At 44.9% G+C, this 25000-nt stretch overlaps 1 protein-coding gene and 2 non-coding genes across 5 annotated transcripts in view; all 3 read right to left on the bottom strand.

The window, feature by feature from the left end:
* Positions 1 to 15534, bottom strand: part of per2 (period circadian clock 2) — a 33444-nt gene extending 17910 nt beyond the window's left edge. For 2 of the 3 annotated variants that reach the window (XM_076980988.1, XM_076980989.1), the window contains exons 1-3: positions 15379 to 15534; positions 4961 to 5446; positions 660 to 758 (exon numbers count right to left, since the gene is read on the bottom strand). In XM_076980988.1, the coding sequence (XP_076837103.1) occupies positions 660 to 758; positions 4961 to 5349 (488 nt within the window). In that variant the 5' untranslated portion in view covers positions 5350 to 5446; positions 15379 to 15534. Of the gene's footprint in view, positions 1 to 339; positions 352 to 659; positions 759 to 4960; positions 5447 to 15378 lie in introns of those variants that run through there. The other variant, XM_076980990.1, reaches the window with a different exon arrangement.
* Positions 15535 to 23933: 8399 nt separating this feature from the next.
* On the bottom strand, positions 23934 to 24006 carry trnar-ccg (transfer RNA arginine (anticodon CCG)). The gene has a single exon. It is a non-coding gene; the product is annotated as a tRNA-Arg (tRNA).
* Positions 24007 to 24246: 240 nt separating this feature from the next.
* Positions 24247 to 24319, bottom strand: trnar-ccg (transfer RNA arginine (anticodon CCG)). The gene has a single exon. It is a non-coding gene; the product is annotated as a tRNA-Arg (tRNA).
* Positions 24320 to 25000: the final 681 nt, after the last annotated feature.

Genomic DNA, 25000 nt, shown 5'->3' with positions numbered 1-25000 from the left:
GTGTGTGTGTGTCCATACCTGCAACCACTGGTGTAGTGTGTATGTGTGTGTGTGTGTGTGTGTGTGTGTGTGTCCATACCTGCAACCACTGGTGTAGTGTGTGTGTGTGTGTGTGTGTGTGTGTGTGTGTGTGTGTGTGTGTGTGTGTGTCCATACCTGCAACCACTGGTGTAGTGTGTATGTGTGTGTGTGTGTGTGTGTGTGTGTGTGTCCATACCTGCAACCACTGGTGTAGTGTGTGTGTGTGTGTGTGTGTGTGTGTGTGTGTGTGTGTGTGTGTCCATACCTGCAGCCACTGGTGGAATGTGTGTGTGTGTGTGTGTGTGTGTGTGTCCATACCTGCAGCCACTGGTGGAGTGTGTGTGTGTGTGTGTGTGTGTGTGTGTGTGTGTGTGTGTGTGTGTGTGTGTGTCCATACCTGCAGCCACTGGTAGAGGGTGTGTGTGTGTGTGTGTGTGTGTGTGTGTGTGTGTGTGTGTGTGTGTGTGTGTGTGTGTGTGTGTGTGTCCATACCTGCAGCTACTGGTGGAGGGTGTGTGTGTGTGTGTGTGTGTGTGTGTGTGTCCATACCTGCAGCCACTGGTGGAGGGTGTGTGTGTGTGTGTGTGTGTGTGTGTGTGTGTGTGTGTGTGTGTGTGTGTGTGTGTGTGTGTCCATACCTGCAGCCACTGGTGGAGGGATTGTCCGGTTCAGAACTGGCACTCAGCAGACTGAAGGCGTTGGAGCTGCTGGGTGGAGATGGACTATGAGAGTTGGAGCTGCAAACACAACAAAACAACAAAACAACAGTCAGAGCCCAGCACGTCTGTCCTGTGTTGTTACCCCAGCAACAGGGGCATGACTCATCACTGCCTTTCACTCAGTACTCATTCAGTACTTATTCAGTACTTATTCAGTACTTATTCAGCACTCATTCAGTACTCATTCAGTACTTATTCAGTACTTATTCAGCACTCATTCAGTACTCATTCAGTACTTATTCAGTACTTATTCAGCACTCATTCAGTACTCATTCAGTACTTATTCAGTACTCATCAAACCTACGCTAAACAACGCTGCTTAATAAGAGGCGACGGTCATTTCAGCGCACGCAGTGTGTCATGGCTGCTGGTCACAGCGTATAACAGCGCTGCGGTGCACACTGTGCAGCTGTGTGGGCCTTTCTGATCAGACCATTACTGGCGCTCAGGGTGACAGTCTGATGTCACTAAACGCCTCTTCACTGAAGCTTTCATAGAAGTGGCTTTTGTGATGGGAGAGCAGCACGGTGTCACACAGAGAGAGAAACACACACACACACACACACACACACACACACACACACACAGTACAGGATGTTTCTATAAGACTTCCGTTTCCATTCAAAGTAGTGAATAAATAATCCAGTCACATTTGGCTAACTGTTGGGTGTGTGTTGCAGAATCAGACATAAGAGAAGACGTGGTAATGGGGTGCTGGAGACCCTGAGATCTGAAGCCTGGACCCACACCCACATCTCCACTTCAGGCAGCGGTGGTGCACCTGAACTACGCCTCTCTGCTCAGTGTGAAGCGGGTCAGCCTGTTCCACTCTCAAGAACCCAATTAGCACCCTCACCATGGCCTCTACGTCTCCGGTGCTCCTTAAACCGAGCTGATAAACAATCCTCCAAGACCCCCACAGCTACGAGTATAAGAGGACAGTAGGTCACTACCTTTACTCCATTACATGTACCTCAGTAGCATTTAGAACATATTTACATTAAATGCATATTTTGTTAGTCTTGCTCTACTTTGCGAATGGCCTGCCCACTAGGGGGCAACAGAGAGATCATGGAGAGACTTTGCTTCAGTAAGCTCACCAAGGGAAAAGGAAGAATTCCTGCATGGGTTGAAAGGGGAGACCTCCTCTACTGTGCATGACAACATTTATGAAGAGTTTCACACAGCACACGCTCAGCTCCATTTATCCTTATGAGACCAGCTATGCTGATACCCTGTACCTGTCCCTGTCCAACAGTGTACCTGTCCCTGTCCAACGGTGTACCTGTCCCTGTCCAACGGTGTACCTGTCCCTGTCCAATGGTGTACCTGTCCCTGTCCAAAAATGTACCTGTCCCTGTTGCTGAAGAGAAGAAACCATTTGCCCTGCTCTAAACATCACTGATACTCACTTTATAAACCGACACGTTTGACCGCCCGCAGATACAGTTGTTTAGCTAAGGAACACAAGCCAGTCAGCTGGTCTTGCTAATTGGTTGTCAAATTGCAATGTCAAAATCACACAAAATAAAATTCCTCTTTATTATGCCTTTTTTCATTCACCTGCCATTCTCCTGTCTCTGTATACAAACACCTGCATTCAAACACCTGCCTCTCCCTTATATATGTTATATATTAACACAAGCAGACTCTCTGCAGTGATTACTTCATGTATCAAGCCGATCACAATGTCCTTGTTGTGTCTCTGCAGAGGGGACGGCCACACACCGTCCTTCATCAGGGGCCTGTGGGGGATTATTAGTGGATTTCACTGCCCCAGACTACTGTAAGTCTCTGGGCTTAGCCCTGGAGGTGCTCGATAAAGACCTGGCCTGGGTACAGGTGACATTTTTGGATCCTTTAAGACAACATGTGTTTATAAATAGCCCTACAAGTAGCTTAGAATAGAAATCATGTTCCAAAATAACATCTCCAAGCAGTTACAATGAGCTAATTATATAAACTGAACCTTTAGCCAGCGAGGATTTGGCCTGTATGCTACTGATACTGTAGGTTAGTGTTGCAGACTAATTACATTTGGGGATAAGGTATGTTGCACACCCCTGCTACACGTGGGGCTTAAAGTAGATCAGAGCCTTTGCAATCTCATGCATCCTAATGGTGGCATAAGGTGTACGCTGGTGGAGAGCGTTCAATTAAGATTGTTGACCTTCGTACTGACCTTTCAAGGCTCTCCACCAATGGGCTTGTCCAGGTGCTGAAGACGAACTTTCTTTCACTAAACATTTTGTTTCATGACTTTTGGGAGTTTGGCTTTGGGCTTCTGGACATTTTCTCTTTCGTGTTAGCACAGTGAGACACAGATGTTCTTGTGCCGAACAGATACAGATCACTAGATGTGCTGTCAGGAGTTTGGCGGGCGCCCTAGCATAACTGACGGCTTCATGTCTCTAACGGCTGGATGGAGAGAGGGAGAGGGAGGGAGGGGGAGAGAGACAGAGAGAAAGTGAAAGCCTGTAGACAGGCCCGGGTGAGGAAAACCTGAAGCTGGAGAGAGACAAGAAGACAGAAAAACAAGAGACAGACAGTCACAACACACAAGCAGGAAGGGGAGGGGCTAGCCATATGCTCATATACACAAACAGCATGTTGGCATGGCAACAGGACTGCGGGCGCGCGGGAATGGAAAGTCTCCTAGACAGGCCACGTTTGGTCTGGGATTAGGAAGGATCACCGTCTCTCTCTCCTCTCTGATGAGACCCTAATAGCTTTTTCCTTTCCTTAAGTGAATTTCCCCAAACTGTCATGATTTAATGAAGTTGTTAAGAAAATGAAGCCTGTGGTTAATTTACTTTAGGTTGGGAAATTTCTCTCAGACATTCGGTCTGTAAAAGCTGAAGACATGCTGAGGGACACGGAGAGGGAGGTACGTCCACTTCAGGATTCTCCAACTGTCCACTTGACCTGAGGAGGGACCTCATCACCCTCTTTAACACAGGGTATGTGACGGCCATTTATCCGTCAATTATCAAAATGTTTATCAGCCCACCCTGCTGGGGCTCTTCCCACCCTCCTGGGGCCACTCCCACACTTCTGGGGCCACTCCCACACTGCTGGGGCTCCTCCCACCCTCCTGGGGCCCCTCCGGATTCCTCATCAATGTCTCGCATTTACCCCGCAGAGCCACGGTGATGGTTGTTGTCCTGCACAGGTGCTGTAGACAGGGTCTTTGCATGGGGGAAACCCCTTCAGGAACGCTTACTTTCAGGAAGGCACCGATCTAAGGGACCAATCTGCGTTACTGATTCAGACCAGAGCGAAAGATCTATGAGTGTGAAAATGTCCTAATATGAAAACTATAGGCCACCAAAGAGCTTGGATGGATGATGGCGTCAATGGCTACATCAGCATGGATGGTACAACTGAGCTACTTTAATCCAGTTTACCCATCGTTACCTCTGTAGACTGGATTACATTGGCCATAGTGTAATAACCATGGTGATGCACCCAAAGCATGAGTAAACATTAATCTCCAAGTTCAGAGTTCATAAAGCTATCAAGCATACAAGTTCCTAACCCTAAAGTCTCTGTGTTGGGCTAGTCTGTTCTGTAGATTGAGATTATTAAGAACACAGTAAACAAACCCATCCCACAGCAATTTTCCACTGGGAACACTGGGCAGACGTGTGAATCAGCAGTGTGATTGTGTTTCGGCTGAATGGGCCATTTTCTGCTGTGAAGCTGCTCCACCCAGCGCTAATACACCTGAAAGCTCTTCAGACACATTCTGCAGGACACTACCTGCATACCTCAAACACACACCTGTCACCTGTGGATCAAACAAGGAATGAAACGGCATGTACCAGGCCAAGACCGGTACAATTAGACAACGCTTCATGAATGCTTCACTATGACATCTCACCCTCTTGACAGCTTTTCAAATCGCAGCTATGTGTGCCTTAACAAAGCCGCCCCACCTAATCGTTTCCCACAGTACGGTAGCGAAAGTCGAAACGAAAACAATTAGAAACGAAAAGAACATCTTGTACCCAAAAAGATAAACTGAGTGCCACTGCAGGAGTACAAACACAAGCACCTCCTCCCTCATGACCTCAAACGAGCATTCTGGGAAGTCAGCATGGCAGAGAAACTTTCAGCTGGTGTGAGATGCTGGAACGACCCAACAACACGAGAGTTTATCTGAAGTGACGTCAAAGACACCACAGCAAAAAATATGACAATTTTTAAAAGCTGAATACCTCTTATTGCTGCCTGATGATTCTAAAAGGGCCGAATCCTTGCTATTGCCATGGGAACTTCCAGTCGACTCGTTGCCGTGCGACTCGTTGCCATGGGACTCGTTGCCGTGCGACTCGTTGCCGTGCGACTCGGTACCACTTCCGCTGGAGCCGCTGCTCTTCATTTCCACGTCCTCGTGCAGGGAGAGCGCCCCCTTGCGGTCGCTGTGGGGAGAGGCAGGAGGGTCCTGGCTGCTGCTGTCACTGCCGTCAGAGGCCAGGCCAAGCTCCGCCCCCTCTGCGAAACCACTGATTCGATGAAGCGTTGCCATGGGACCACAGCTGGAGGCGTGGTCTTGGCCCTCCAGAGAAGAGAACAGGAACGATTTGGAGTTGAGGTCTTCAGACATGAAGCTGGGATGAATGGATCAGGACAGAGACCAAGCGAATTAGCCCATCTTCACAGAGGGGTTGTGTGGGTGGAGAACCAGATAATACCCGGGGATCCTGAGAGAAGACACACACACACACACACACACACACACACACACACACACACACACACACACACACACAGCAAACATGAGTCATGCAGAAAATTGCAGTTTTAGAGGTCAGCATGGCACCATTCATTCCTACCAGCAGGTAAACGGGTGTCTACTATCTAACACCTTAATAGGTTCACCATACCATTAAAAAATCCTGAATTCATGTCAACTAAAAGGTGCCTGATTCTGTGATCCTGTGGTGTGAAAGAGGTGCCCGATGTATACGACTCAGAACATTAACCCTCAGATCACTTCCGAAAACCCAGGAAGCTAGTTCTGCTGTGTTTCCTTAACGTTTGCATGGAAGAGCACAGCTGTTTAATATGTTTACCCAGAGCGCACAGCGCTTTCCGCTGCTGGGTAATGCATTTGTGAGTGCTCGGCCTGCTCCGGGGCACTCTAAACCATGAATAACAAAACCTTAATTCGGAAATTGACTACAAAAGCGTGAACCTGATCCTGGCTTTAAAATAGAATAGTGAGATCTTAAAGGGCAGGGACGTGGCTGGGGTCTCTCCTAACAGCTAGTATATCAAAGCGCCCCTTAGCTCTGGGTAGTCTGGTTAATCTGGTAGAGGACCACTGTCTGGGCCTTCAAAGGAGCCGCCAATCTGCTCTTTAGCCTCCCTGGTCGTCTCTCCTGTGCAGGTTAACAGGCCACACACAACCGCCATTTCAGTACACAGGGGTCTGTAGGCTTATGGGTTCCCCAAAAAGAAAAAGGCCCATGCAGCCTCGTTCAAATTCAATATAAAGGCGCAAAGACATGTGTGTTTAACACATATGTATATATCAACTGGAAAATAGAATAATCACAATATGGTTTATTTGTTCAATACTGTGCAGCTCTAATGGAAATAAAAGCCCCCAAGTTTAAACATGGGGGTTTCTGACTATAACTGCAATTAATTTGCCTAAACTGTTATCCCACATTCCCTAGCGAGATGATGAATGAATCCCAAATTAACTATGATAACCAGGTCTTTAGGCTCAAACCCAACACGTTTAATTCAGCAGGTTTCCTGGCCAGCACTCAAGCTGGGCCAAATTAGCAACTAGCCTAATACCTCCAGTGCAGATTTAGAGGGCTTCACACCTGGCATGTAGCCACTCCAAGCAGAAGCTTGCTGGATGACTTAGGACTGGATGTGTTTGGGTGGGGGAGAGGAAAGAACCTTGTAGTCCATTATTTACAAAGAAAGGCTGATGTGTGGCATATCATATCATATTTATGATAACACCCTTTTGGCAATGAAGCAATTATGCATGTGATGAAACATTGGAAGAGTTTAGAGTAAAAAAACAAAACTAACAAAAAAAAAACAAGCAAAACATTATCTCTGTCCGATGTAGGTCAGGGTGAAGTCATTTATGCAACCGTACAATAACAGCAGTGAGGAGCCAGCGCTGAAACCAGAGTAGACACACGATCGTTTATGCAATTCCAATAATTAAACCTGTGCAGATAAGCTCCTTCAAATAACCCTTAACGATGGGAGCTGAGAACTCGTGTGAGTGGTGCGTGTGTCCAGTGAGCTGGGACGCTCAGCTGTGGGACTCACACCAGACCAGACGGACAGCAGTGGGGGACATGGAGGTGTCACCCGTGTGTTTTTATGGAGTAACCCAGGGGCCAAAGTCCCATGAAGCTCTTTCTGCACCTGGGTTCCTCCAGTGTCCCCCAGGTGGAAGTTCTCTCCACCTCTACATCACCAACTGATTATGAAGCAGAAACAGTGAAACTATGATTGCTGCAGGGAAGTTTTTTATCTAGTCTTAAACAGTTTTTCTCCAAATGCATGATCAACAATATTCTTTTTTAGTACTTTGGGTTAAATGGCATAAAACCGTTAGGTGTTTGATTCTGTGCCCTGAAACAAAATTGTCTGTCCTACATGATCCAGACTACATCAGATTATCTGGAGTTCCTGGCACACATTCAATTACTGGGTGTTTCCAGAAGGCAAAGAGAGGAACATTGGTACTTAACATGGTTATAGGTGTACAACTGTGTCCCAACTGCTGGTTGGAGAAATGATGAGAGTTGAGCAGAGAAATCTGATAGAGAAAATTTCCTCGCTGAACATGCCCCATACAGCTCTCCACATCACACTTCAAAGAGTTAGGAGGCCCAGAACAGCATGGCCAAATGTGCACCATTCATGCACTCAGCTAATGGGGCCATCTTGACTTTATTTGATTTGCTTTCAATATCGTTACATTACAGAAAGAACCTTCTCTGCGGACATCGGACTTTTGCTCAGCACTGTTTCTCTAGTCACTCCTGGGGTCCCCCAGGGCTCCATGTTTGGTCCAGTGTAATTCTCCATACATGTTACTACTACATCGTATTGTCTGGAAACACAATATGTAATTTTGCTTTTATGCTGATATGATACAATTGTACAGTATTTGGATTTTAAGTGTGGTGAAGGCTCAGCGTTAAAGAGACTTAATTATTATTATTTTTATTATTATTATTAATATTATTATTATTATTATTATTAATATTATTATTATTATTATTATTAATATTATTAATATTATTATTAAAGAGACTGAGGAAGTTTAACTCTGGATAGCTATTGACTTTCTACAGATTCATAAATTAGGTTATTTTATTTTGTTCTTCACATTCCACCAGTTCCTTTGAAAACTGGGTCATTTTGCATCATGTCAAATGATGGGTTAAAAAGTTAGAAGTTATCTTTGATCTAGACATAAAGTTTGATAAGCACATTGCTAAAAGGCACATTCTTTACCTCAGAAACCTGTGAGATTAAACCATTCCTGTCAACCCGGAAAATCAGATTCTTGTATTTGCTTCGTCTCATTAGGACTGCTGTGGCTATACTGAACCACCCCCCTCTACTATTATGTTGGGATTGCATCTGGTGGATGCGTCGTGTAAATTTCTGAAGTCCAGCCGAGGAATTTCAGTTATGATGCTGTGGACTCCTGGAATGATGACTGCATTGAGAGAAATGAAGAAATGTGTCCTTGTATGGCACAGCACATATGTAGAATAAAGACACCAGTGATGACTCTCTCTCTGTGTTGAGGAAACAACTCAAAACATGATGGAGAGTTTAACAGATCCTCTGGGCTGACTGACTGAGACAAGTTGACTGCAGCTTCTCACTTATACACAGTCACACTTAGTTCTTCCCCATCACGACCCTTCTGTAGGTCACCAGCCCTTAACCATCTACAGACTTACATCCCAATATTGACCAAGAACTTGAAATGAAAAGTTTCTTCAGAAAGAAAAAAAAAAACAGTTCAGTCTTGGATTCATAAGCTACTGTTGTTTACAATGAATCTAGCAGGTTTTACAACTATCATTTGTGTCATTAAACACAGAGCACTGTAAACACACAGTCGTCTACGTGCACACATGCACGCAGTCTTGTCTTTACGTAAGCAAACGCTTTTCAAAATATTGCATGTGACAAAAAGCACTTAATGCTCAAATCTCATTCTCAGTCTTCAGAATGCAGCTATTTATTTATCACGCCAAATAATGGACGCTCAGAAGAAAAAAGGACAATGAATATTCACTGCTCAATATTGACTACACTTATGCATATTATAGGAGTAATGTTCTGTAAAATATTGTACAAGTTATGCAGATTCATGCCGTTCATGGGTAAATTCTATTCACATAATTCTGTGAGAAGGAGAATGCATTATTTCCAATTCATGTGGTGATCTAGTCCTTGTAGACCACATTAGGCATCCGGGCCTGGTGACACTAATCTCCTTATGCTATGTAACTGCAGGAGTTTGGACACGATTACTTAAGCAAAGACAGAAAAATAAACAAAAACAGAAACAGCTGTTTAAGCTGCAGCTTGAAGAAAGAAGACAAGTGTTTACTTGTCAGATTAGTTTCGTATTACTGATATTAGTGCTGTGTTTGTGTGCAGCTGTGGCCATCTTTACACAACAGTGAGCAAACCAGTTTTGGCAGTACAATCCCAACATTTAGGAAAAAGCTCCGAACATGTCTGCAGGCCTGTGAATCTACTGGGTGACATAGTTACATTATGAAACATGTTCCTGTGACACACCCACAGGCACATGGTAATTACATGGGCAAGTGTTGTTCTCTGTAGATAAAGATTATATAAGATAATTCCCACTGAAGGAGTTGGTTTCTCTGTTGCCTCTTGTTAATGAAACTTTTCAACATCTGACCATGGTTAGATATGTTTAACTTGATATTTGCAAATTAATCAAACGCATTAATCAGTAATATACCAACTAAACTAGGTTTATCTGTCACAGGTGAAAAACGCTCACCAGTGTACACAAACCAGGTGACTGGCACCTGCCACATCACCTACACCGTCTACACCCGTCCTCTCTGACCCAGTCCTCAGGGAATTACTTGTAAGTCAAATGTTACACTTTCTGACGCACATGCTAATCATCTTCTGATTACACGACTGTGGAGTTCTCATCATACCCGAGACTCCTCACCTTGAACGCCACTAAAACAGCCTGGCGTGAGTTCTCCTTTCTCTACTCACACACCGTGGGAGAGAAAACGTCCCTTAACTTCCGTAACGAGGCAGGCGGGACGCGTTCAGGTCAGCGGGTGGAGTAGTTGTTCCAGAAAGCAGATAAAAGAACATATTATCTCTCTGTCCTGCTTCACCCTTGGGGCTCTGCTGGTAGACATAATCTTCCTGGTGGTAGTTCCCCCCAGTACGTCAGAACTGGTTACTGCTGTCATGTGCTTGACTGGAATCTCTTTTTGATTCCATCAGTGATTATGCAATGATTGACATGATAAAGTGCTGAGGATGGTCTGTAACGGCTATCAGATGGGATGAGAAGCTCTCCACACTCATTCATGCAGATCCCCATAGACCTCCATAAACTGTTCCCAACTGAGCAGTCGTTTACTACCATTTATGGTTAAGCACTAGTGCAGCATTAGCAGGTGATAAGCACAATTTGATAAAGGGGGTGGTTGTTAATGTGCATGTGTGTGTGTGAGTGTGTGCATGTCTGTGTGTGTTTGCGTGTCTGTATTTGTGTGTGTGCGTGTGTGTGTGTTTTTGTCCACATGGCCCATAGCCAGATCTCTCCTCATCTTTTCTTCTTCTCCGTGTCTATGTGCGTCATATTCATCCTCCACCTCCACCTAGCACTGTGGAATGCAGCCACCTACCCTGATCTGTGTAGGCCATCTAAATGCAGTCACAACACCACCACCACCACCTCCACCCACGCCAGCCCGTTCAGAGCATCAGAATTAAAGGGCTCACAGTAAGATACGGAAAACGTGTCAGAAGCTCCATGTGTGGCAGCAGACAAGTGCAAGAGAAGCGTAAACACGCTCCCGATGAGATTAGTAAACACAAACCTCTTCACCGTTCCAGGACTCTGAGATGATGTGAACACGCTGGTGAGGAACAGAAACACGGGCCTGGAATGTGCGTCCAACTCAACAAACAAACCTGATTCGTTGACATTGGTCCCCGAGGTCATTACTGCTGGCTTCCCCTCCTCTCTTTATCTAGGATCTAGGCTAGGTCAGATGACACAGCAGTCAGCCACACAACAGAAGCAGGGCTGTGTTTACACATTTGATCCAGATCTTGATCCAGATTCAACGCTGTATGTCAACATTTGCTCCACCAAGAAGCCACCTAAGCAGTGAGACAACAGAATGCTAGGAAATGAGATCGCCTGCGCTTTTACCCCAGCGAAACAAAAGCCAAACGACGTCACACCTGCGTAAGGGCAAGTACAGACTCCTCCCGCCCTGCACGGTTAGTCATGGCCACTGAAATAGTTCACACATTACTTGTATCCCAGGATTCTGATCTGACACAAATTCTCCTGGCTTCAGTTTATCTTTAGATGTGGTAATCTTATTTTAACACAGAGGCTCACGATGGAGACTGAATCTGAACACTGTCTCATTAGACTAATGCTTATTGGAACAGATGAAAAGAAATGACATCTCAAAGAATTTAAGAGAATTACTGGTTTGCTGTGTAATATGTTTCTAAACAAAATCTTTGGCATTTAGACAATAGTTCTTCAGTATCCATATCTTCACATAATGGTATTTCAGAGTTGTTTTAACACCACATATAGAGTCAAATACAATTAAACAGAAGCATTTCCATAGTAGTGGGACATAGTAGGACTTTAGCTGTGAACTCCCATCTGGTTAGATACACATGATTCATCTAACTGTGAATGCAAACTTTATGTTAACTGCAAAAGTAATTTAATCTGCATTCTTTGCCCCAGGGAATGATAGGGTAGTTCAATGGTCAAAGTTTGTGCGTTGTGTGTAATATGTGCCAGCAGTTACTGACCTTGTGACGTAGGTTGTGCACACAGTGAAGACATCGGTAACTTTGAACAAGACTTAGAACATGCTGAGATGTGTTTAGAAGGTGTTGTTGTTTCAACTTCACTGTTTACTCTTTTGTAATTTATAGTAAGAAAGAAAGCGACCAAGTTTAGAATAAAAGTCAGAAACACAGTCAAGGTTAAAATTTAAGGGTTAACCTCAGCCAAGGTTAAAGGTTAAAGGTTAATCACAGCCATGCTGCATGTGTGCCCAGGGCAACAAGGCAGATGAAAGGTATTTGGAGTAACTCATCTAGGACTAGGACTAGTAACTCATCTAGGACTAGGACTAGTAACTAATCTAGGACTAGGACTAGTAACTCATCTAGGACTAGGTCAATTCCAGTAGATCACATATACACCCCCCCCCCAACACACACACACACACACACACACACACACACACACATACACACACACACACACACACACACACACACACACACACACACATACACACACACACATACACACATACACACACCCACATACACACACACACTATGAAAGACACACCTCCATAATTTTGATGTTGCAACATAATTTAATGGATACGGTACTGTAACAAGGACCTAGAATGTATATTATTCAAATGTAGAATAATCTAACTAGATCAATAAGTAGACTTTCATACATGAAAGTCTCTGGTCAATTCAAACTCAGTTCACGTCTGCTTTGGTCCAGCTAACCATCACAAGGTGTGTTAGACCATCACAGAGGTCACATGATGTGAGGGAACACCTCCTTGAAGGATTTATGTGGGGCTAAAGTGTAGGACTTCACAATACAACGAAGCTGATCTGGAATGTCATAGATCATAATTTGAAATGTTGGAGGTGAAAACAGCTCTCAGTGAGGGTCCTGTCCATCAGGGTCCTGTCAGCCAGGGTCCTGTCAGCCAGGGTCCTGTCAGTCAGGGTCCTGTCTGTCAGGGTCCTGTCAGCCAGGGTCCTGTCAGCCAGGGTCCTGTCAGTCAGGGTCCTGTCAGTTAGGGTCCTGTCAGCCAGGGTCCTGTCAGCCAGGGTCCTGTCAGTCAGGGTCCTATCAGTTAGGGTCCTGTCAGTCAGGGTCCTGTCCGTCAGGTCTAGAAAGGCAGTTCCAGGGCAGTTAGGCAGGTCTTGGAAAAGAGGGCAATAGGACATATCAGACAGGTCCAAAAATGTAGCCATGATTCCACATTTGATTATATAAATTCCAAATGACTATCATAAGTGCCTGTCACTCACTTTAAAAGGACAGCTGGGGAATATTTTCCAGCTAAGCAGGGCGTATGACTTACTGAACCACCTGTCACTGTTAAAAGATCCCCACCTGAACCCAATGAAACTCTGCCATACCCCTGCCAATCACGGAGACTCAATTACATGCATGACTAGCATTCTGAACATTCAGTTTTAAAGGTAACCAGGGCATCAAGGTTAAGACTTTGGCCTCTGATGGAAATGTAAGAGATCACATAGCTCATGTATCAGCTCTACTAGTGCATGAGGGTCCGTATCACTGCACTATTAAACCTACTCTTCTAGAGGAACTCAGAGTGTTAGTATAATCAGGGCTTTTAAAATTATACCTGTATACCTGGACAGGCATATATTTGGCAAGTATTTTAACTTGGGTAAAGAAATTGCTCATTCCTACCTAGATGACAAGATACAAATTAGCCGAGGCAAAGAGTTAACGTGTAATCTTACATGTGTGGTCATAGTTGCTTTCATAGATTTAGCTTTGAAGACATCAAACTAATTTAAGTTTAACTAAACATGGTAAATCATTATTAAAAAGCCAGAACTGTTGTGATGTCAATGGCTTTCTCGTTATTTTTGTGAAAATAAGTGTGTACTGATATATATATATAGATGTGTGTGTGTGTGTGTGTGTGTGTGTGTGTGTGTGTGTGTGTGTGTGTGTGTGCGTGTGTGCGTGTGTGTGTGTGTGTACCAATTACTGATATATATACGTAACGATATAATTGAACAGTTGTTAAATGCTCCAAAAACTCTGGACCGCAGCGCGAGGGCGTGTCCATCACACAATGGCGGACAGTGGCGTTTCCACGGCAACGTAAACAACCCAGCGGTAGCGGTGGCTGGTACCCACAATCTGTCCACTCTTCCCCCTTAAAGTGTCTCACATAAACCACTACTGTCCTGCACCTAATCCAGCCTATCTGGACCTAATCCAGCCTGTCTGTGGCTGACTGAACCTTTGCTACACCAGCAGGTTTTACTTTATGCTGCTTTGTTCAAGTGTCCACAGTGGTGACCTGTCCTTCAGGACGGTGTCCAGACTAAAACGCCCCCCAACCTGGTGTAGTTTTCATGTTTAAAACGTTGTCTTTATAAATCAGGTAATGCAGACAGACTGCTGCTAAAGGGAATCAAGACGTTATTGTTATTGTCTCGTGTTATTGTTCATTTCACTGAACTGTAAAACACGAAAACCGACGCGGTACAGTGTGGAGGGAGTACGAGTGGCGCGAGCGAGAGCGCGAGCGAGAGCACGAGCGCGCGCGCGAAGGTGATGTGGTAAGGTGTACGTGCTGCAGAAGAAAACACCTGCTTTACCTGTTTCACTGCATCATACTACTACCGTGCCACTTTAACCACGTTTAACCAAAAACGTTCAGACATAAATGATTCGTTTATTCAGTATTGATCACCCAGATCGTCTGTTTCAGCAAAATGCTTTGATAACTATCTGCATTGCTTATAAGTCTTTATTAATTTCATTTATAGACCTGTGCACACTTTCAGCCGTTGTCACGAGCACTTGTTGCGCCCAGGGTAGACTACAGCTACTTGCATTGAACAGCAGGTCTCCAACTACAGACCTCGAAGTCTAGATCAAGCCCAGGTCCAAGCCCAACTCATGCGCCTTACAGTTGGATTAGAAACTGGACTATAACCCGACGAGGACTGGAGATCACTATAGGGGAACCCCTTCATTCGTGCCCCTATTTTCCTTTAAACAATGAATTTACAAAACAGAATTTGACGACTTAAATGAAAAAAAAACGTTTCATGTTTGAATTTCATGACATGAATTTCATACCGTTACATTTACTTACAAATATTCCGAAAAGTAAAACTCGTGTGTCATAAACTTTCGTGTCACATTTAACCACAGCAAATACATTAAATTAACCCATATTCGTCCTATAATACCCACTCAGTACTCATTCAGACTAAGATCTTCGGGGTTCTTCAGTTCTATGCAATACTAGACCAGTGACCGGTGTTGACCCACTCCGTGACACAGTTATGCAACGCGCAGGTTTAAACCGAATAAAACATCGTTTCTAAAGACTTAGAATAAACATAATATTTTAGAGGCTCTCTTTTATGTGTGGTAATGTCTGCAGACACTGCCAGTGTCACATTTATAAGTCTTTACAACGAACATCGCTCCCACACATAACACACATCGCAGTCAATGAAATGTCAGCGTTATACAACCACTTAAGTGCGTCAACAGCCACACAACTCCTGAAACACGGACTTTAAAACGTACCTGACAGGGCAGAACACGTCGCCTGGTTTAAATAAAGCTTCCCATGGAGGACTGTTCTTATCCTGGAGGTGTATAGCGTGTGTAGGGCGATATTCCTGCGTGTGTGTGTGTGTTCAGTGGAGCTGACACACTGCACTCTCTCCGCTCACACACTCATTCTGCTGCCCTCAATCTGCAGCGCTCGCTATGACCTCAATTCCAGCTCCGCCCCCTGCTTCTCGTTTTGCCCAACCTGATTGGCCGCAGCGGTCATGTTTCCAATAGCTTAGACGGCTATTGGCTGAAGGCGGTGCCAGTTTCTTTATGTAAGGCTGGCCTACGCCTCACGTGGAGCCCCACGGCCGGTGACGGCGTGCCGGTGTGTAGTGGGGCGCCGGGCGGGTGAATGGAGCGGTGCGGACGGGCGAGAGCGGTTGGTCCAGGGAGGCTGAAGACGCCGGCGTGTTATACAAACTGTTACACAAGCGTGTGTAAGTCACTGTGGTGTAGCTGCTAGTTTAGTCATATTACCGTTTCAGAACGGTTTTCATGATCGAGGCGAGGACGTCTGTCATGAAATAAACTCTTATTACAGCCAGTTTAAGTATTACAGTCAGTTTAAGGTTTTTGAGAATGCAAACTTGGATTCAGTGCAATCGCATACTTGCAAAAACGTTCTCCGGCGCACCAAAAATACCATTAAGAACATAAAACACGCAAAAATGCGTCTACCTTAGATCTGAAATACTACTTGACATTGTTTGTTAAGGATGCGTTATGAATAACGTCCAATCTGTTTTATGAAGCCAATGAAAGTTTATTATGCAAACTTTCCAAACTGGGATGAAAGCTGAAAACGTAAAAAGCATTTTAAGACTAGACATTAGAATATTTGTACTAGGTGTACGTGTGCGCTCGTGCACGTCGGCGCGTCCGTAAAGGTGTCGGGTAAATGGACTATTCTAATAGCCTAGTTTGGCTCCCGAGGTCTTATTGTTCCCTCAGATCGACATTACCAGCTCCAATATACCACAGAAGTCTTTGACCCTGGGTCAGATGTGCCAGTAGAGCTGGAACTGAACTCAGCAGGTTGGTGGGTGGTTGGGATTACAGATGGCCACCACACCAATGCAACAGGAATCGAGATTTACTGGAGAGTTTATGTCCAACCGTCATCTACTGCTTGACTGGTGAAGGTTTCAGAAGCATCACAGCACACAGTACTGAGTCCTGAATGTGTAAACACACCATGAACCAGCGCTTATGAGTCCAGCACAGACGCTCGCGGACAAAATTTATGCAGAATATATTTTACTCTGTATCATGAAACCAGTGAGTCTCAAACCTATACATATACGCTCAGGTTCAGAGATATTCATATGTTAATGTAATATGTAACGCCGTGTTCCTATAAATGATTAATAGCACTCTGAATTTGCTTATGGAGTTTAATGTGTTCTTAGGCCCTGATGCTGCTACATTATAAACGCTGGATGTGCAAACGATGCATGCTGTAGGCACTGTTGTATGCAACATCATGTTTAGTCAGAAACGCTGAATGTCATAAACTATGTTTAGATGTTTTTATTGCGTTTTACAGGACATAACAGTAATGCTATGCCATATATTCCAGTGGAGCAGATAATAAAGGTTAAAAAAAACTGAAGTTTTAGGCAGTTGTATTGCTTTTCTTTCAAATCTGTGTCAAACTCAGCTGGTGCACAGAACACACTGTTGGAGAGTGATATGATGTCTGGGAGTGAGACAGACAGAGAGGGGCTACGTGTGTAATGAGGCGGAGGTGGAGTGATGAATGAAGGGTGGAGGATGATGTCACGAGTGGGTGGTGTGCAGAAGCAGCTCAGTGCCTTCACTGCTGCAGAAATCCTGTTTAAAACTGTGATCCAAGTTAGGCACACCTGACTCAGTAGATATACACTAAATATGGGCCACCAGTGTGTGTGCTTGTGCACATGTGTGTGTGCGTGTGTGTGTGTGTGTGTGTGTGTGTGTGCGCGCGTGTGTGTGAAAACTTTCCATGACATTGTCTATGACATTAGTGTTGCCATTAATATTTGGTTTATGGATTCGTTTGGTTTGTGGGTCATGGTGCAGACTGATCCAAACAGATAATAAAGGAACCTAAGAACACTCTTTTCAGCATGAGCAGAGCTCTACAAGCTCCCCTAAAAACCAAAATGGCCATCTGAATCCTGTGATCAGTTTTATTTTAGATTTTAGTGCAGAAGAGATATCTGCTGCTATTTTGGGCACTCAGACTTTGACGCACTACTGGAACACCCACACGGGTCTCTCAGATGGTCTGAGCGTGACGCATATTTGCCTTGGCCTGGTGCAGAGATGAGCATTCGCTCTCTCTGAATTGATTGTTCAGTGGCGGGCGTGGGCAGGATGGCACTCACCACCACCACCGTCGTCGTCCGCCGTCGGCTCGGCGAACTCTGTTGGCACCAGTCTGATCCCCCTCTCATTCTCACTGTCACTTCCTCACTGTCACTCTTCCAAAGTGTGAAAACAAACACACCAAGTCGTCTTTTCATGCTATTTCATGTAATTACGGAAGAAATCGTTTGCTTTGCTGCTTAGATAAGTGCAGTCTGCTCCTTGGTCTGGGCTGAGAGTGTGTGCAGTGCCCTGTGTGTGAGGATCGGGGAGCAGGGGGGGTGGGGGGGGGGTTTCCTGGACACACGCCTCATCCACATACTGAACATTGTGTGACTTGGCTCTTTACAGCGGTAGACATGAGGAAATCTACTGGTGGCCTGCCTGGTTCAAGTACACCGCCTGTCTGCTTCCCCTTTAGGACAACTCCTCTACAGGCTGGGCCTCAGTCTCCTGGTCTAGGGTCAGGGTTAGGGTTAGAGGTTAGGGTTAGGGTTAGAGTTAGGGGTTAAGGTTAGGTCTCCACTTTGTCCCTGTGCCCTGATCACCTCAGTCTGGACCAAGCAGACTTGAGTTACACTGGACAACATGAGTACATGGTCAAATGTTTCTTGGCTGACAGATGGATATGTCTAATAAGTACAGAAGAAATAATAAAAATAGAGTATACACACACACACACACACACACACACACACACACACACACACAGTACTAGGTTCAGTCAGGGGGAGCAGTGCTCTCATAACTCACATATATGCACACATATAACGTTCTATAGGCACTACCCACTACAGTCAGAGGTCACTGTGGTTTCAGTCAATCCGTGCACGCTGTGATACAAGCGCTTTAATCTGAACTCTGTTAAGACTGAGCTCAGTGGAGTAGGACCAACATAACTCATGACTCACACTGCCTCACATAATAGTTGCTTATTTAAAAGTCCTCTGCATTTAAAGGAACTCCAACATGGAAGAAAATAGCCATTAAAACTGTTCCGACAGCCTAATTATGTGCATGGAACTCGGCTACTGCATGTCGGAAAAATGCCCTCTGTCAGCTCTGTTTCCATGGTGTCATGTTAGCTCTGGCCCTCCAAACTTTGTGTCTTCATCAAGTTCTTTCTTCACTCTCAGTGGTCTGGTCAGGAAGCCACTATTCACATCTGGAGACTGGTCCACTCCCACCAACACATAAACACGCCCCTTCTGGGCAGGATCAGGCTGCCCACCAATATTTCCTGCTACATAATCTACATCTCCTGCTACATAATCTACATCTCCTACTACATAATCTGTATATCTAGGAACACAATGAGCACAGATACAGTATGTGTACAGAGACAGTATGGGCACAGAGACAGTATGGGCACAGACATGGACACACACACAGGAAAACTAAACTAGTTTGCTGCCTTCTGTGCCAGACAAGGAGTCTCACTGGTCTCATTCACCTTGGAGACTATAGTGGATAAAGCCCGTTAATACTGCCTCAGAGAGACGGGCGACTGGGTTACGCTGACCTTCTGTTACCTAAGAGGCTTCTCCTGACCCAAAACCTGTGTGCCTTTATCATCCACCACTGAGCAGACAAAGCAGCACTCAAACAATGCCTTAGTGCTAGTGCCTTAGTGCTAGTGCCTTAGTGCTAGTGCTTTAGTGCTAATGCCTTAGTGCTAGTGCCTTAGTGCTAGTGCCTTAGTGCTAGTGCTTTAGTGCTAATGCCTTAGTGCTAGTGCCTTAGTGCTAGTGTCTTAGTGCTAGTGTCTTAGTGCTAGTGCCTTAGTGCTAGTGCCTTAGTGCTAATGCCTTAGTGCTAGTGCCTTAGTGCTAGTGCCTTAGTGCTAGTGCCTTAGTGCTAGTGTCTTAGTGCTAGTGTCTTAGTGCTAATGAGTTAGTGAGTCCCGCTTGTATTGGGACTTTGTTCCCTTTCAGCGTTGCCATTGCCACTGCTGTGAGACCCTCAATGGGTTCAGCAGACTGAACTGTGTATCTCTGTGTCTTGATTTTGTTTCCCTGTGGTTAGCCGGAAATGTTCGTTTTAGTTAATGTGGGGATGAAGATTCTGACCGAGGAGACAGCAGTTCATGTGTTAAATGTTACAAGACATCTCTCATCATCTCTCTAACCCAAACCATCGAAGGATGAGTCATTTAAAACAGGACTATCTCAGCGTGTCACTCATATATGTCCCATCACATGAACAACCCTTACCATGCACGAACAATCTCACACGTAGCCACCGGCTCTGTGTGTCAAAATAGGAGAGTCTCCGCTCATAATGACAGTGTAAATTCCTTCTTTCCAGTTAATTTGTAGGCAGATAGTTAATTTGTATGAGTGTGTTAATGATAACAGCACATAACTGCACTGCTGTTATGTGTCAGTGCCTGCCATGGTGGGGCGGAGTTGCCATGGTGAGGCAGAACTTCAATGGTGAAGGGGAGTTGCTATGGTGAGGCAGAACTTCAATGGTGAAGGGCAGTTGCCATGGTGAGGCAGATCTTCAATGGTGAAGGGGAGTTGCTATGGTGAGGCAGATCTTCAATGGTGAAGGGGAGTTGCTATGGTGAGGCAGATCTTCAATGGTGAAGGGGAGTTGCCATGGTGAGGCAGATCTTCAATGGTGAAGGGGAGTTGCCATGGTGAGGCAGATCTTCAATGGTGAAGGGGAGTTGCCATGGTGAGGCAGATCTTCAATGGTGAAGGGGAGTTGCTATGGTGAGGCAGATCTTCAATGGTGAAGGGGAGTTGCTATGATGAGGCGTACTATGATTGAAGAATCACAGCAGTAGCAGATATTGTGCGTTTAGTGTTGAAAATATTCCCTTTTTTGTTGAATTCTTAAAGGTTGCTTAGGAACAAACAAGTAGCAGCGTAAATTTCTTTATTTGTGGATTTGTTTTAAATGAGCTAATTTCATGGGCTATTAAATAACATTTTTTTTCTCCTCTTAATTTTCTGTAATGGAAATGTTATCTTCTGACAGAACGAGGGACCGTTGGAGAGTGAGATTACACTCAGCATCACCAGTCCCAGACATCCCGCTCCCACTCCTAGACGTCCCGCTACCCCTCCCAGACGTCCTGCTCCCACCCCCAGACGTCCCTCTCACGAACGTCCCGCTCCCTCTCCCAGACGTCCCGCTCCCTCTCATGAACGTCCTGCTCCCTCTCCCAGACGTCCTGCTCCCACTCCCAGACGTCCCACTCCCACTCACGAACGTCCCGCTACCCCTCCCAGACGTCCCGCTTCCACTCCCAGACGTCCCTCTCACGAACGTCCCACTCCCTCTCCGAGACGTCCCGCTCCCTCTCCCAGACGTCCTGCTCCCTCTCACGAACGTCCCGCTCTCTCTCCCAGACGTCCCGCTCCCACTCCCAGACATCCCGCTACCTTTCCCAGACGTCCCGCTTCATATCCCAGCTTCATTGTGGGTGATCGTAATGTGGTCACGTGTGCCGTGTTTGTTTGTGTGTGCAGGTTCAGTGTGGGTGATCGTAATGTGGTCACGTGTGCCGTGTTTGTTTGTGTGTGCAGGTTCAGTGTGGGTGATCGTAATGTGGTCACGTGTGCCGTGTTTGTTTGTGTGTGCAGGTTCAGTGTGGGTGATCGTAATGTGGTCACGTGCGCCGTGTTTGTTTGCGTGTGCAGGTTCAATGTGGGTGATCGTAATGTGGTCACGTGCGCCATGTTTGTTTGCGTGTGCAGGTTCAGTGTGGGTGATCGTAATGTGGTCACGTGTGCCGTGTTTGTTTGTGTGTGCAGGTTCAGTGTGGGTGATCGTAATGTGGTCACGTGCGCCGTGTTTGTTTGCATGTGCAGGTTCAGTGTGGGTGATCGTAATGTGGTCACGTGTGCCGTGTTTGTTTGTGTGTGCAGGTTCAGTGTGGGTGATCGTAATTCGGTCACGTGTGCCGTGTTTGTTTGTGTGTGCAGTTTCAGTGTGGGTGATCGTAATTCGGTCACGTGTGCCGTGTTGGTTTGCGTGGAGCTCCTGTAGAAATGCGGTGGTGTGCCTTTAAATGGAGCTGCTGATGAGGGATTTCCCACAGAATGGTCTGAGTACATGGAAACTGGTTTACTACCTCCCACTGGTGATGAGATATCGGAAATGAATCATCAATCATCACACACACACACACACACACACACACACACACACACACACACACACACACACACACACACACACACACACACAGAAGCATCCTTCAATGCTGCTCCATCCTCCGTAAGACCAATCAGCTGTGATGGTGTAGTGAGGAGTGAATCAGGGCTCCAGCGTAGGAACACAAACACGTCCTCCCACAGCTGGCTGCTGCTCACTCAGGCTTATTTACAGATTTATTTTTCCTATTTCTCTGTTTTCTCAAAAAGGTTCAGAGTTATCGTCTGCACAAGCCGTTCGTAACGTACTCTTTAGTACTCGTTCATAAATTCATGAGTCAAATGACTTGATATCAGTGTTTCCTGGAGAAAAGGCACTATAAAAATTTAACCTATTATTATTCTGTTCAATGCAGAGGTTCTCAGGACTAGGAAACACTGATCTAGAAGAAAATACCCCAGTGTGGAGGATATATTTGAACAGTATGTGAGGAAAATGTAATTTGTAGCTGAGTTCATTGTGTATTACTTTGGTCATTCACTGTGTGACTTTAACGTCCTTGATTACTTGGGCCAGACGTAGCCACCCGAGATGTCTACCCCTTCCTACCCCCGTATGAAATCTCTCTCCTGTTCCTGCCTACATATATAGATGTAGTTGTGTAGGTGGAGCTCAGTACCACGTTCCTCTGGCCTTGTTCCCACTCTGCTGTTTGTTCTCACGTGATCCGGGACCGGATGTGAGGACAAATCAGTACATGGAGGAAACCTACAACCTGGGAAGTGTAACCAATGGCAGGTCCCCACACGCCAGACGTCACGTGACCCTCCAGGAAGATGTGGGAGCATTGAATATGTATGCAAGCGTTACGAGCCCCTGTAAAGGATAATCGCAGCTGGTGACGTGTTTGTCTTGGCATAGACTCGAATTTCACAACGTAAACTGTGAAATGCGTCATGAGCAATGCATATTCATAGAGCTCACGGCTGATTGGTTAAACAGTTAGAAGTTACTGATAACTATGTATTGGCTCCAAGTACTCGGGGGCCAATACATATTCATCAGAAAACTCTACCTGCTTAACTAATCAGCCATCATGCCTATGAAAAACATACATAAAAAATGAACCAGAGAGAGAGAGAGTCTCTCCCCAGTCTAATGCTGTTTTTCTGGGTTTTTCTGTAAACAGACCCTTGGGGATTGATGCTGGAATGATTCTTGAACATTTAGTAATTTACTAACCCAATTTTAATATAATCATTGTATTAGAGGAATTAGAAATATTACTACATAAGAAATTATATCTATAGATATATAATTAATATGTGGATTACATATATAATATGTATATACATATATAAACATACACATCATCATCGCTTCTCACCATCAAATCCCATCTGAGAAAGTTACTTTCATCTGTGCCATTTCCAAACAACTGTGTACTAGATGCAGAAAATGGCCCAGCAGTTATGATAAAGTCCATAAAAGACTTAAACGTGCAAGGGCCACTAACTCGTGTTAAAACTGGAATTAGGAGAATATCCAGAGGTATAATGTGCAGGGTGTTGGAGGCACAGGAAATGAAGTTTGTGAGGTTATGGCGCCTCCTAGTGGCGATACATGGGCAAACGTTAATTTTCTTGCTTTTTTAACGTTCTTGTTTTTTTACATGGGTGCACAAGTAATCAGGGTCACTTATGGTTTATTTTACACTACATGAAGTCTTAATTTACCACCAAATTAAACAATGACCTCTAAATACATCTCCACGTTGACTCCATCAACACCCATAAAGACTCCAGTATATCAACACCTCTAAATACATCTCCACATTGCGGTGCAGTACTCTCTGTTGGCTTTTTCAATGCATGTAATGCAAAGTTGTGAAACAAATACTTTAGGAAACACTAAGAAAAAACTCTGAGATCTGTAGTGTATCATTTTTATGAGACAGGAACAATTCAAATGCAGAATTAGCAAGGACATCTGCACAATTTTTTGCACACATGTAATCTAAACAGGAGTATAACTCAGTGTAAGAGATACAACATCAAAGCACACGACCCAGGTGGGACTCGAACCCACAATCCCCAGCTCCGGAGGCTGATGCCTTATCCATTAGGCCACTGGGCCAAGTGTGAGGTGCTTCAGTTTATAATTGGAGATAGACATCAGCTAAGTGTGGTCTCTGTGTGACATAATATTGTGATGGCTGAGCAGAAAACAGGCAGGTAAATTCACATGGTAAAATAACTTCTTAAGGTATCAGGGGTGTTTTGACTATTACAGCTAAAAGCTCCAAATGAACTTTCAACCATCAGGCATTTTGGGTGAGACACAAAGCACATTTGACCTAAATCTGTCTGACACACACGACCCAGGTGGGACTCGAACCCACAATCCCCAGCTCCGGAGGCTGATGCCTTATCCATTAGGCCACTGGGCCACACTCTTGAATTCGTAGTTAAGGGTTAGTGTAGGGGTTGGTGTTGGGTTGCGGTACTCTGGTTTTGTGTTGGCCTGCGTGCTACTGTGTTACCTGCCCTATGGTTTTGTGCTGTTACCTGCCATAAATAGACTTGGTCTCCCTGGTTCTGGCAGTTGTGACACTGTGTGGTGTCATTGGGGTTTGTCTGTGATTACAGAAGTGCTGATGAAGATGAGGATAACAGGAGAGGAAGAACAGGAGTGAAGAAGAAGATGAGGAACAGTGTATTAGAGTCGTAGAAATGGATGACAATTTTATTTGTATATAACCTTTTAAAAACAGGCATCGTTTACATGAAACAGATCAAAACAAAACATTTAAACCTCGAAGGAAAAATGAGCAAAAATAACAATATATTACCTATAGTATGAGCTTCAACATCATTTAAAGGGTTTGTGTGTTACAGACACAGTCTGTTAGGCCCAGTGACCTAATGGATAATGTTATTTCAGTCTCTACTATGATCAAACTCATTGGCCTAACTGAGTCTCTACATATGTGAAAATGAGCTTATGAGCAAAAAGGGTTTTTAAATAAAAGGAAGCCACTATATGCTACCTAAAGATAAATGCTTAGAAGGGACTGAGATTGTTATATGAAGTAAGAGCTCATACTATCTGTATCACACCCATAAACACT

Source organism: Brachyhypopomus gauderio, chromosome 19 (genome assembly GCF_052324685.1).
Source record: "Brachyhypopomus gauderio isolate BG-103 chromosome 19, BGAUD_0.2, whole genome shotgun sequence".
Classification (NCBI taxonomy): Eukaryota; Metazoa; Chordata; class Actinopteri; order Gymnotiformes; family Hypopomidae; genus Brachyhypopomus; species Brachyhypopomus gauderio.
The sequence above is the reverse complement of the archived record's forward strand: the minus strand, read 5'-3'. Positions and strand labels throughout refer to the sequence as shown.